Here is a 12,892-nt window from a genome sequence, read left to right as displayed (position 1 = left end):
TGGACATCAAATATAGGGTAGATGAAATCTACATCCAAGAGTTTCAGAAGCTCAACTTTTACTGTGTCCTACAAGGTAGAGTTCATTCTTTGTTTTGGTTATATAATATGCTTAACATTCTCTTGTATGTACATGTGATGTGTACATATGCCTAGATGTATTTCCTCCATATCGATATAATACCAAGGAAAATCTTTCAAATATTTCTGCAAAACTGCAATTAATTTTTCTAGCTAGAAATAATCTAAATTGTAATTAATATTCAAGTTTTTTCCACGATAAAGTTCAATGATTTTATTGCAATAATGTGATATAGAATGTATAGGAAATATTTATAAATAGGTAGATGTTAGACTGTCCACTTTATATGATTCTTGAATTTTTTTCCCTAAAATATAATGAAGAGAAAAAAATTACAGAATTCAGTAAAGCTTGTTCAAATATATGTGTGCTAGAAAACTTAAAATTTTTGGAAAAAAAATCAGATTTCAATAAATATTGTTCAGAATTTTATGTTATAGCAATTACTAATGGTTGCCCCTAAAATACTATGGAAAATCATGATAAGAAATGAAATGATTAATCTGATTTGTGTCAGTATTTTCTTTAAGACTGAAAGCCTCTTCAATGGTTAAAAGAGGATGTGTAACAACCCCTAGTTGATTTTCCATGTAAATAAAATAAGACTAAGGACATTGGACATGTATTCCAAGATGAATGGTGGGAAAAATATCAAAGTGGGCATCACTTGTCAATTTTTTTTTTTGTAAGCTGAGGTGGTACTCTTTCTATTACTGGATAGAAAATAAAACAGAACATAGTATCAAAAACATATTAACCCGCCCACATGGGGAAACCGAGTAATTAAGCCATCTAAAGTTTTTAATGGCCGACCAAAAATAAAAGGCCCAAAGTCTGATTATCCTAGCAAGATGGACTAGACAGTCCTGAGACCTTCTAATCCTACTGGTCTGCATAAAATATATTTCCTTATCTAGAGCATGCAAAAACTATAGTTAACAAGACTATGAACTTTCCTATACATATCTTTCCTCATACATCTTCAGTTGCAGGTTGCTGGTTTGCTCCTCCGTCTGCTCCCTGATGTTCTCCCTTCAGTAGCTGATGTAATTCATCCAATTTCTTCTCTTGCCTCTCTAAAGTAATGTGAATGAAACTCAGTTCCCTACGCAATTCAGGGCCTCCCTGCGCAATCTCCATCATCTCAGTAGCAACTTGCTCTAATGCTTTTGCCAATAACCTTTTCATTACCCAGTAAATGTGGAGAGATTGTTTGAACAGAGACATTCTTCCCCTGGTGTTGCCTGGGTCATGCAGCAAGAATTCCCAGTCCTCCATTTCTTCATCAGATTGGCCTTGAAGAGACTCCTCCTCCAAGTGTTGCATAATTCTTCTAACCTCTGGATTTGTATTCTGCTGATAGGCCCTCTCCGCCTGATGAATTTTCTGTTCCATCGACCTCCTCGTTTTTTTGGCTGGTCCCGCTTCCTGCTTGGTGTTCTCGCCTTTCTCGTCTTCCTTCCTGCTCTGCCCCCGACCTCTCTTACCGCCCGTATCCACCCTACTTCCCGTTCCCCTATCTCTTCTTCTCATGCCGTATCTTCTAACTCGCTCCATCTGCGGTGCTGGCTGGTCCTCTTTCGACTGCTGGTTCCCACCTCCTGCTAATCTGCCCTGTGCGTTAAACTTCCTGTTTGCTTCGCGTCTGGGTTCCTCCTCCTCAGACTCATCCGCAATCTCAAAAATATCGGTCGGGAGCTCCTCTATCGCTATTGCCTTTCCTTTCGGTCCCTGCTCTTGTCAACTGCACTGTTCAGCTCCTCTGCCACCCTGGTTTTCATCCTGGTTTCCATGCTATCTCCAATTATGCCACGGGGTATGCTTTGGTGCCGACTAAAAACTATCCTATCTCGCTGCCTCACTGCTGTTCTGTCCTCTGCTCGCTGAATTGGGGAAATACTAATCTTCTACCTTTCCTTGCCCGTTTGGGTATTTATCAGCTTTCCGCCCTCGAAGTATGCCACTAAATCGGCACTGCATTGCCGCCGTTTATTTTCTGGGATGATGCCTCTTCTGGCCATCATACCATGATTAACAATTGCTGTCTGAGGATCTGACATGCAGCTCCACCATCCTCTCCGATCGCGCGCATTAATTATATCACAATGGGGGTGATCCTGAGATGCTTTCCACGCACGCCGCCAATGTACTGCATTGTGCATTGCCATCATATCAATCCTCTGTCCATACTGACTTGCATTTATTAAACGAGATCTCCAAACCCGCTCACCTATCCAGCTCATTAATCCTGACATTCTCGCTCGTTGCCTGATCATGATCTTCATTTATAATCTTTTCCAAGTCTGCCCAGTCTCTGCTGTCACACACCGCTTTCCATTGGCTGTCTACAATGTTGCCTCGTCCTTTACAACCCCAGTTCGCCATGAAGTCAGCCGCGCGGTTCCCATTCCTCCTAACATGATTAACTAGTTTGTATTCTATCCTTTTTAACAGATCCGCTATTTCTTGGACAATTCCGGCAGTTCTCCAACTGCTTGTAATTCGTTCCCAATCTCTTCCATTGCTAAGCTTCTTCAACATTTCAATCGCGATCTGGGAGTCACCAACTATTTCCAAGTTTGTATAACCATTTCGGATTGCAATTCGCAACCCCTGGTGGATCGCCCAAAATTCAGCCTCACTATTCATCATTTCTCCACCCCAATTAGCGTAAATCCACCTTACCTGCTTCTGACTGTCGCGGAATATGCCACCGAAACTAGCATTGCCAGGATTCCCTTTCGATGCTCCATCAAAGTTTAATTTGATGAAGTTATCTCTGGGATAAATAAATTTATCTGAATTTTGGATTCGCGCATTATGTCTGATGTCCTGCTTATGATACACCATCTCATATTTTAAGTTTAAACTGTTGAGGATCATCTCCTCAGTTTGATTAGCCTTCCAGTCCTCCACGTCCCATTTCTCTACCAAAATTGTTTCCCTCATTAGATTGACCGCTCGTCTCCATATCGTTTCCAAATCCTTTATTTTGTTCTGGAATAATCGGCGGTTCCTTTCTTTCCATATCATCCATAGCACGAAGCCTGCAATAAGATCCCAAGCTCTGCTAACAACTTTACATTGGAATTTCTCTTTATTCCATCGGAAAATTATTGCATTAAAGTCTCTGGGACCTATCCCAGATTTGCCAAATATCCTTCTTGTATCCATCCAAAGTTTCTTAGCGAACGAGCAATTAATTAGGAGGTGATTTCGGGTCTCCCCTTCGATATTACAGAGACAACATCTTGAGGGACCACTGAAGCCTTTTTTTTGTATTCTGTCCCAAGTTAGAATCTTGTTCTTAGTTCCAAGCCATATGAATAGGGATACTTTCGGCCACCAGTTGCTTCCCCAAATAATCTTCCATTTGAGATTCTCCTCATTTATAGCCTGTGTGTCTGCTAAGTAGTATGCCTCTTTAATGGTGAAAGATCCTTTCATGGAGTTCCCCCATCTAAGAATGTCCCTTCCTGTACGAGCTCTAATTTTCCTGGAATCCACCTCTTTCATATAGGCTTCTTATTGTTCTTGATTTAGCTCCCCGTCCCATTCAACTGGTTCTATCCATTTTCTCCAGATTCCGTCCAATTCATTATCTTTCCAATAGTCTTTGACACATTTTCGATTTCCCTCTACTCTTTCCTGAAGCTGTTGGACCGTCTGAATTTTGTTCATTTTTTCCTTCTGCTGCCATTTTTCATCCCAGAAGTTGGCTTCCTCTCCGCCTCGAATCTCCCAGAATGTATGGTTTTCTACTATATCTCTGTTTTGACGAGCTAGATCCCAGATTGCTGAACCCTTGGGGGTTTCTCTCTGTCTTAAAATGTCAACTATTGTGTCAGGCATATTGTATTTGAGTCTCCAAATGGCTTTCCACAGGTCATTACCCTCTCTTAACCATCGCCACCAGAGCTTCGCTCCTAACACTTTGTTGAGTTTTTCCGGGTCGCGTAAACCCAATCCTCCTTTTTCCTTCCTCTCTGTTAGGTGATTCCAAGAAACTAGGGCCCATTTTTTCTGTTGATTCGCCCCTCCCCAGATAAAATTTCTTATGATCTCTCTAATATTTGAATAGACTCCTAAAGGGGCTGCCATTATCGACAGAGGATATATGGGAATAGCTTGGAGGACTGATTTCGCCAATACTACCCTTCCTGCCATATTTAAAGTTCTGAAAGCCCAATTCGCCACTCTGTTTCTCAATTTGTCCAAGACTCCTTGCCAGTTTTTCAATTTTTTGGATGTGAAGTCCAATAAATTCCCCAGGTATTTCATAGGCAGCTCTCCTCGCTTAAAGCCCATCAGTCTTATAAGATGAGTTTTAATATGTTCCATAGTATTAAATATAAAAACACAGGATTTGTCTCTATTAATTTCTAGTCCAGAAGCTTTAGCAAATAGCTCCAAAATCCTCTTCAGCTGTCTCACTTCTTTAACAGTTGGTTCCCCAAATAGCATAATATCGTCAATGAATTGCTGATGGGTTAAGGGAAAATTATTACCCCAAAGCTGTAAACCTTTGATTTTGTTCGTTGCCCGTTCTTTTTTAATATATCTGCCAAGGCCTTCCGCTGCCAATATGAAAAGAAACGGAGATAATGGGTCTCCCTGTCTAATTCCTCTAGACGCATTAAAGGTTTTCGAGGGGGTTCCATTAACAAGAATGGAGAAGTTCGGAGTTGAAATTAGACTATGAATCCACTTTACCCATCGCCTGCTGAAGCCAAAACTTTCCAGGACTTCTTCCAAATATTTCCAATTCAGTCTATCATAAGCTTTCGACAGATCTAATTTAATCATCATGCCCTTTTGTTTTTTCATTTTTAAAGAGTGGATAACTTCTTGGGTTACAACAAGGCCATCCAGGATTTGTCTACCTTCTACAAAACCTGTTTTTTCAGTAGATATTAACTTGTCCAGCACGGGTTTCAGTCTTTTGGCGATCAAGGTTGTTATTATCTTGTAAATAACATTACACAATGCTATGGGTCTAAAGCCGTTGGCATCTTCTAAATTATCACTCTTAGGAATCAGAGCATAGAAGGTAGAGTTAATGGCAGGCCATACCTTCTGGTTCATCCGAGATTCTTCTATCAATTCTAGGATTTCTCTTCCCAGAAAATGCCATCCCGCTTGGTAGAATTCAATCGTGAAGCCATCTGGACCTGGAGCTGTACCTTTTTTCATGGATTTCACAACTTCTTCTATCTCCTCTAAGTTGGCAGCTCTCATCAGAGCCTTATTTTGGTCTTCTGTAACTAAACAAGGAATGGCTGAACATATTTCCTTTATTGCTTCCGATCTGTCAACTAGAGGCTCTGCAAGGATATCTTTATGATGTTCCACCAGCACTTGCTCGATTCCTTCTTGCTCCACTACTCTTTCACCATTCTGATCCTTGATGGATAATATCCTGTTTCTTTGTCTGTGTTGAATCATTGCCTGATGAAAGAATTTTGTGTTCCTTTCCCCTTCCCTTAACCATTTTATTCTTGATTTCTGCCTCCACAGGATTTATTCTTGCTTTCGCCTTTCCTCTAGTTTTCCAAGAATTATCCCTTCTTCTCTAATGCTCTCCTCTGACCTACCTTTAGTTATTATCTTTTGTTGGAGTGATTCCATTTCTCCCTCTAGTTTTTGTTTGTCTTCCATAATGTTACCGAATTCCTCCTTATTCCATTTCTTGATTCTCCCTTTCAACTCCTTAAGTTTCAGTTGGAATGTATGCATCTTTCCTTTACCCTGAACTATACTTTGCGTCCACCATTCTTCCATTTTATTTAAGAATCCCGGGTCCCTTAACCAAAATGCTTCAAATCTGAAGGGTCTCCTTCCACGATTTCTTTTAATATCCACCTCTAGTCTGATAGGCCAATGGTCAGATCCAAGAGATGGCATGATCTTCGCTTCAACGAAAATGTCCTTGTTCATAATAGCTTCTGATACTAGGAAGCGATCAAGTCTCGATGCTATCTGATTCTTGCCTCCCCTCCTATTGTTCCAGGTGCAGATCCCATTGATAGTTTGAATGTCTACTAGTCTTAAATCATCTATCATATCATTAAACATATCCATGAATTGATCTGACTTTCTTATCCCTCCTTTTTTCTCCTCTAGGGATCGGATTAAGTTAAAATCGCCTCCTATAACCCATGCAGCCTCTGGATAAATTCTACGAATTACTTTCATGTTTTTTATAAAGCTTTCTTTTTCTCCTGGGGAATGTGGGCCGTAAACCCCTGAGATGACTACCTTTTCTTTCGTTCCTACTATTCTACCAATGCCTGTAAGGATTCTGGTCATACTGGTCCAGCCTTCTAGGATGATGTCATTTGGGTTCCACAAAATTGCAATTCCTCCCGCAGATCCAATAGCATCTTGCCCCATAACTTCGTATTGAAGCTTATTTTTGTCGATTATTCCTTCCAACTGCTGCACTGTAATTTTCGTTTCCTGAAGAATCATAATACTTGGCTTATCCTTTTTCAATTTCTCTTTCATATACCTCTGTTTTCCCTTACTATTCAAACCCCTAATATTCCAGCTGATGATAATCATTTAAAACTTTTGATAGGAGGGGAAGAATACCTCTGACAGAGGTATCACTTTACCTGAGTTTATCAACGTTTCACCCACAGTTTGAATGGTTTCACTCAACATTTTTCGACCTCTTTTCCTGCTGTTTTTTCCATAGCCGTCCATTCATATCTGACCATTCTCCTGTTCGTTTCCTATGGTTATCTGTTTATCCATGTTCTCCCCTTTTTTTTCCTTGTACTTTTGAAATGCTTCTTTGTACAGTTGTTTCTGCTTCTCTGGTATGAATCTGCTATCCAGGTTTTTCCATTCCTGAATTAACTGTTTCATGATTTTTTCCTCCTCCACCTCATTTTCCATCTGGCTTTCCACTTCCATCTGGGATTGGATTGTTACTTTTTCTGACTTTCCCACAGCCCGTTCTTCAGCTGTTTTCCCCGTATTTGTTTCTTTTCCCTTAGTTTCTTTAACTATTTCCATTGGCGTATTTCCAAGATCTTCATCATCCTCCAGGTTTACTGCATAATCCTCATTTTCGTCTTGGAGGATTTGAAACTTGTTTTGACTCACTGTATTAAGGGGCTTTTCTTGTGTCTGAGTTTTGGAGCCCTCTTTGCCTTGTTTCTTCCTTCTTGTAACCTGTTGAAAGTCCCTATCTGCCTCTTCCATTTTTTCTGAATCTCTTTGATATTCCTCTTGATTTCTACTTAACCCCTCCTCCTTATTCAAAGGACATTGTCTATATAGATGGCCGTACTCATGGCACTTTCGGCACCTGAACGAAATATGTTCATAATCTATTGGCTGTTGCCATATTTCATCATGATATTCCAGCTCAATATATTCCGGAAGGGGTTTTTCTATATTCATGTATACACAGAGCCTTGCATATGAAGTATATTTGCCTCGTTTTGTTGCTTCTGCTATTTTGACAAAGCCCCCGATTGTTTTCCCAATCCCCTCTAGTATTTCAGGATCCCAAAATTCCACTGGTAAGCCAAACAATCTAACCCAGATTGGGGCGGCTAGCATTTTTTCTTTTTCAGGGTTATATCGTTCTTCCCAGTATTTCATAAACAGGCCCGCACTGTTCATAAAATACGGTCCTTCCTCAAAAACCCTATCCTTGTCCTCCAGATTCGTGAAGATGGCTGTAAAAAAACCTTTTGCTCCCAGTTTCAGATCTATATGACCTTTTGGTCTCCACCTTTGATAAATCCACCTGTATAATTCTTTCTCAGTTGGCCAATACCCTACGAACTTGAATATTAGTGCATGGTCCTTCATGTAGCAGTTATATTCCTCAAGTTTTTTGCAGGGAATGACATATCTAGGTTGTTTTTGTGCCCTTGGAAGGCATTTCCCACCCATCCTCTTTTGCCATAGGTTACCCATCACTGGTACGTAGTTTTCCTTCTGATTACGCTGCATTCCGCTTGCACTGGTTTCACCTGTCACAACATTTTTATAGGAGGGGATCTCTCCCCTCCCCTGCCGATTTTCCATTTCCCGCTCAGCTCTATCCCTTTTAATGTTTAACCTCGTTTCTCTGCTGAAAACTTATTACTTAATTCGTATATGCTTCGAGATTACCTTGCTCAATCTGCCTGTCGTGCCTCTCTTTGCCTTCTACCCCACGATTTCCGCCTTCAACTCCAGGGTGCTGCGCCGTCTGCTAACCCTAGCCCGCAAACGCGCCCGTGAACCCTAGCTCACCTCCCGTATCTATCGTCCCCACTGATTCAACCGGCATCACTTGTCATTTATTAATCGTTATGGAAATTCGCAAAATTAAAGAGGAAATAATTGGCATTTTATTATGAAAATAAAGGAAAATAGGAGAAAAGGAAGGTGAAGAGACACAAATTTGCATGCAAAGGAAGTTAGAAGAAAAATGAAGGAAAATGAAGAAAAATGAGACATCAATGATAAAAAGGAACTTTAGAATCAGTTCAAAAAATGTTCTCCTCTTTTGATTAGGATCAACAAAGGAGAAAGAACAAGCACTTGGACAAGCCAGCAAGGAGAGAAAGGGTGTGCAAGAGGAATCTTGGACAATGACAAGTAAGGACAAATATTAGTTGTGGATTGTAGGTAACCATGTGCATGTGAAATTTAGCATAATGATTTTTGGATGCATGGTATATGCATGTGGCTCCTTGGTTATGTGTTTTCATTGGCATGGATATTTTCCTAGATTGATAGTGGTTTCAGCCTTGCCTTGCCATTTTCTAGATAACCATGTTGTTTTGGGTTTCCCACTTGTTTTTCTGAATGGTTCTTAGGTTCCCTATGGATGTGGGTTATTAAAAATGCTCTGGAGCAATGCAATAGTTTGGGTTGAGTTACTAGTTCTTGGATCCTGGAGGTTGGACAAATTCTCCAGAGCCTTTTGCATTGAGTTATTAGTCCCTAGAGCTACAGGTTGGAACAAATTCTTTGGAGCCCTGATTTAGCTATGGGTTGAGTTACTAGTTCTCAGTGCCCTAGACAATTTGGGTAGAGATCGATCTGGTTAATGTTAGTGATTTCTAGACCGTATAAGTGAGATCACTATGGTTGAGAGCTGAGGTGGTTTGGCCTATGAAAGCCCTAGTTGGTTTTGCATTGGTTTAACCCTTATGATCCCACATTCATGCTTGGAATATGGCATGTTGGTGATTGGTTAAAAGAGATATTTGGCTGTGTAACAACCCTAGTGCAAATTCCATTTAATAGAAGTTAAAAATAATAACCCATTGATGGGACACTTATTCCAAGATTAATGTTGGGAAAGACATCTTTGGGGGTGTTCATTTGGTTTATTATGGCTAAGGAAATTGGAAAAGGAAATGACTAATTCTTTGGAAAGTCAAATGGAGTTTTTGGCACACTTATTTATGAAAATAATAGAACTTAGGAGAAAAGGCAGGTGAAAGGTCATAGGTTGAATGTGAGGAGGAAATTGAAGGAAAATGAAGGAAATAGATGCCTCATTAATAAAAACGCTCCTGAAGATCAGTTGGTAACCTTTTTATTAGTTCAGATTTGGATTTGTCTCATTATTCTCTCTCTTTCTCTCACTCTTGGACACTTAGAGTTTTCTTGGAGCACTTGGGAATTAGATTAATAAATGCAAGGAAGGCAAGAGGAAGTGAATATCAAGCAAGGAAAGGTAGGATCAAGCAGCTACATCAGGATTCTTTGTAGGTATTTATTTGCATGTGTAGTTTGCTTGCTAGATTTGGCATGCATGGTATTATATGTGGTTCTTTTTCTATTTTGGCATGGGTTTTTCCAGGTGTGATAGTGTTTTCTCAGCCTAGCCTTGCCATTTCCTCATAACCTTGATGAGATGGGTTCTTATACTTCGGTTGATATGGATTGTCGAATGGATTCAAAACTGAGTGGGGTGGATCTATGAAATGAAAAAAACATGGCCTAGTGGTCTCTAAACTGGACTGTGTATGAAAGTAAAGGCACTGGCCTAGTAACCCCTGATCCAGATTGTGGGTTGTGGTAAAGCCAAGATTGTGCGCCTCGGTGGGCCTAGGAATCCTTGCCAGTGAATGGTGAGATATATGGTAAATACAAGAGGTGGATTTCTCTCCATTGGGCCTAGTAGTCCCAGGATGGGATGTACGGTAAATCTTGGAGATTGGGTCTTGGTGTAGGGCCTAGTGATCCCAAGATCAGACTGTGGATTACGGTAAAGTTTGAGAGACTAGGAGGCACTCAAGTTCCTCACGGTGTAGGTGGAGAACTAGGATAACATACATGACTGTTTGGTTCTTTTTGGTTGGTTATGAGTCCCACATTCATGCTTGGAATATGGCATGTGGGTGATTAACTGAAGAGATATTTTGCTCAACCAATCTATGGTCGGGTGGAACGTGGTAGTCCCATCCCCAGTTGGTTTCTACATTCATTAATGATAAATTAATTCCCTTGGTTGTTCATGTGTAAATGTATTGGTTTATATTTGGATTCTATAGATGATGTATTTATGGTATTTATTTTGTTATTATGTTGGTTATGTATATGTTTTATGACAACAACTATGTATAGCCCTCATCATGTTTTTACTTGTAAATGAATGGACAATGTATCTATGACCTAATAGATGATAATGCAACAAATGACATGAGGGAAAATTGGTTCTTAGCGATTCTCAAATAAGTATGAGATACCTATACTTAAATTTATTGTTTACACATGTAGATTACATGTTTGTGATATGTTTGACGAAATTCCTGTCATGGCTAGTAGGGGTCTGGTTAAGGGTGTGTTCAACTAATTGATTTTGCATCATTGTTTCCTTGTTATTTTACTACTTTGAATATGTCATTCCATTCTGCGCAGTGACCTAGGCTTTGGGCCTAAAAAAGTGGCTCAAATCTCGGGGACATTGGCACAGAATTGGAGAAAATGGTCCCTGGATGCTGGCTTGTAGACCCGTGAGAGCGTCCAGAGGTCCCTGAATGCTACCATGCCCATAGAATGAGAACATCCAGAAGTCAAGTAGTTAAAAGCTTTAGTGGGACATAGGGGAAAGCTACTTGGAGTGTTGGCATGATTCTCAGGGGTCCTGTAGCTGGCGTGGAAGTTTTGTATGTTGTGTTTCCGTTGATTCCATTTCCTTAAGGTCACATAGGAGGTTGAATATAATCATAGTAGCCTCTCGTCGCATGTTTACCCCAGTTGGATGGTTATTTGGGTAGATGTGGGAGGAGGGTGTTACAGAGTGGTATAAATTCATGGTTCACCCCTCGGACTGGATGGGTTGTGTGTGTTGGTCATGCATGCATGTTTGTTTCATGTGTACCTCTTATGCTTTCATTCCATGTGCTTATTTCATTGCATGGTGTTGATCATGGTTGTATTGATGTCGCCATGTGCGAGTTGATGTTGTCATTGTGAAGTGCATCGTCATGAGTGTATGACTGGTTACATGTTTTTATATGTCACTTACATGTATCATTTTTCATGCTTGGTTACATTCTTGTATGACTGGTTACATTCATGTATGTTTGGTTACATGTATCATTCTTGTAGGTTTGGTTACAAGTAGTGTTCGCTTATGCTTGTTTATATGCATTGATGCATGTGTGTGGTTGCTTACACATTGCTTATTGATGTTGATGTTTGCATGTGGCGATGTGTATAGTTGAATAATGGTTGTTGTCATGCATGAGGTCATGGTATGTGTAGTCAATATGGTCATGCATTGATGACTATATTCTAGCTAAAATGATGTTTATGTGTTGATGCACTTATTTGTATATGTCTATATGTTGTTATGATTATGTTATACACGTGTCGCACTGATTTGGATGATCTTGCAGATGACGTATCATCCCCAAATTACACTATGGTATATTGGTTTTTTATGTTTTGGTTTATCTAACATATTATGCCTTGCAGGAAAGAGGTCAAATGGCTAGCAAGATTGTAGACTACAAAGAATCTCCCTATGAATCGGATGAGCAGCATGGTGGGCACTCTTCTGATTTGGTAGACACATTGAGAAGCTTGAAGGAAGAGATAACGAGTTGTAAGGAAGACAATGATAGGATCATACAGGCACAAGAGAAACAAGCATTGCTTAATGCAATACTCCTTCAAAGTTTGTCAGAACTGAAATGACAAGGGCCACTTCAAATCAGCCATGGATGGGAGGAAAAACTAATGGGGCATATGGCAGTAGGTCTCCTCGTAGACATCAGTGAGATAAAGCTAAAATGGTGAGAGGTGGTTGACTGTTGGACACTGCAGATAGGAGGGATGATGACTACAGGTACTATTCTAGTTCTGGTTCTGAAAAGAATCATGATCATCATCGTTATCATCCTTACAGGAGGAGTAATAGGGGATAATTTCCAGATATATTTAAGAAAGAAGAGCCACATACTCTTGATAGATATGTGAAGAAGTCGGAATATGTAGAGGCGTGGATACTTGGGATGAACAAATTCTTTGAGTTGCATGAGTACAAAGATAACATGAAGGCCAAAATTGCTATCTTCATATTGAAAGGTAAATAAATAGTTTGGTGGGAAGCTGTGAAGTGGGTCAGAGACATCAGGATGGATGACTTGAATTGGCATGAGTTGAAGAGGATTTTTAGGAAGAAGTACTTGTCAGAAAGGTACTACGATAGTAAGGCCAAAGAATTATATGAGCTAAAGATGGAGTCAATGAAAGCTGAAGAGTACACGACCAAATTTCTAGATCTATTGAGGTATGTATCATATCTTACAGATGAGAAGGATAAAGTTCAACGATTTAT

The 12,892-nt window shown here is 40.0% G+C and overlaps 1 protein-coding gene across 1 annotated transcript; it reads right to left on the bottom strand.

Moving 5' to 3' along the window:
• Positions 1-5,601: 5,601 nt before the first annotated feature.
• Positions 5,602-8,130, bottom strand: LOC149152458 (uncharacterized). Its single transcript, XM_089443483.1, has 2 exons — positions 7,021-8,130; positions 5,602-6,540 (listed from the first exon to the last, which is right to left on the bottom strand). The coding sequence occupies exons 1-2, from the start codon at positions 8,128-8,130 to the stop codon at positions 5,602-5,604; spliced, it is 2,049 nt and encodes a 682-aa protein (XP_089299609.1).
• Positions 8,131-12,892: the final 4,762 nt, after the last annotated feature.

Source organism: Pinus tabuliformis, chromosome 9, assembly GCF_031772625.1.
Source record: "Pinus tabuliformis cultivar Carrire ecotype Pingquan chromosome 9, CPIR1, whole genome shotgun sequence".
Taxonomy (NCBI): domain Eukaryota; kingdom Viridiplantae; phylum Streptophyta; class Pinopsida; order Pinales; family Pinaceae; genus Pinus; species Pinus tabuliformis.
Note: the sequence above shows the minus strand (reverse complement) of the source record. Positions and strands in the feature narration are given on the sequence as shown.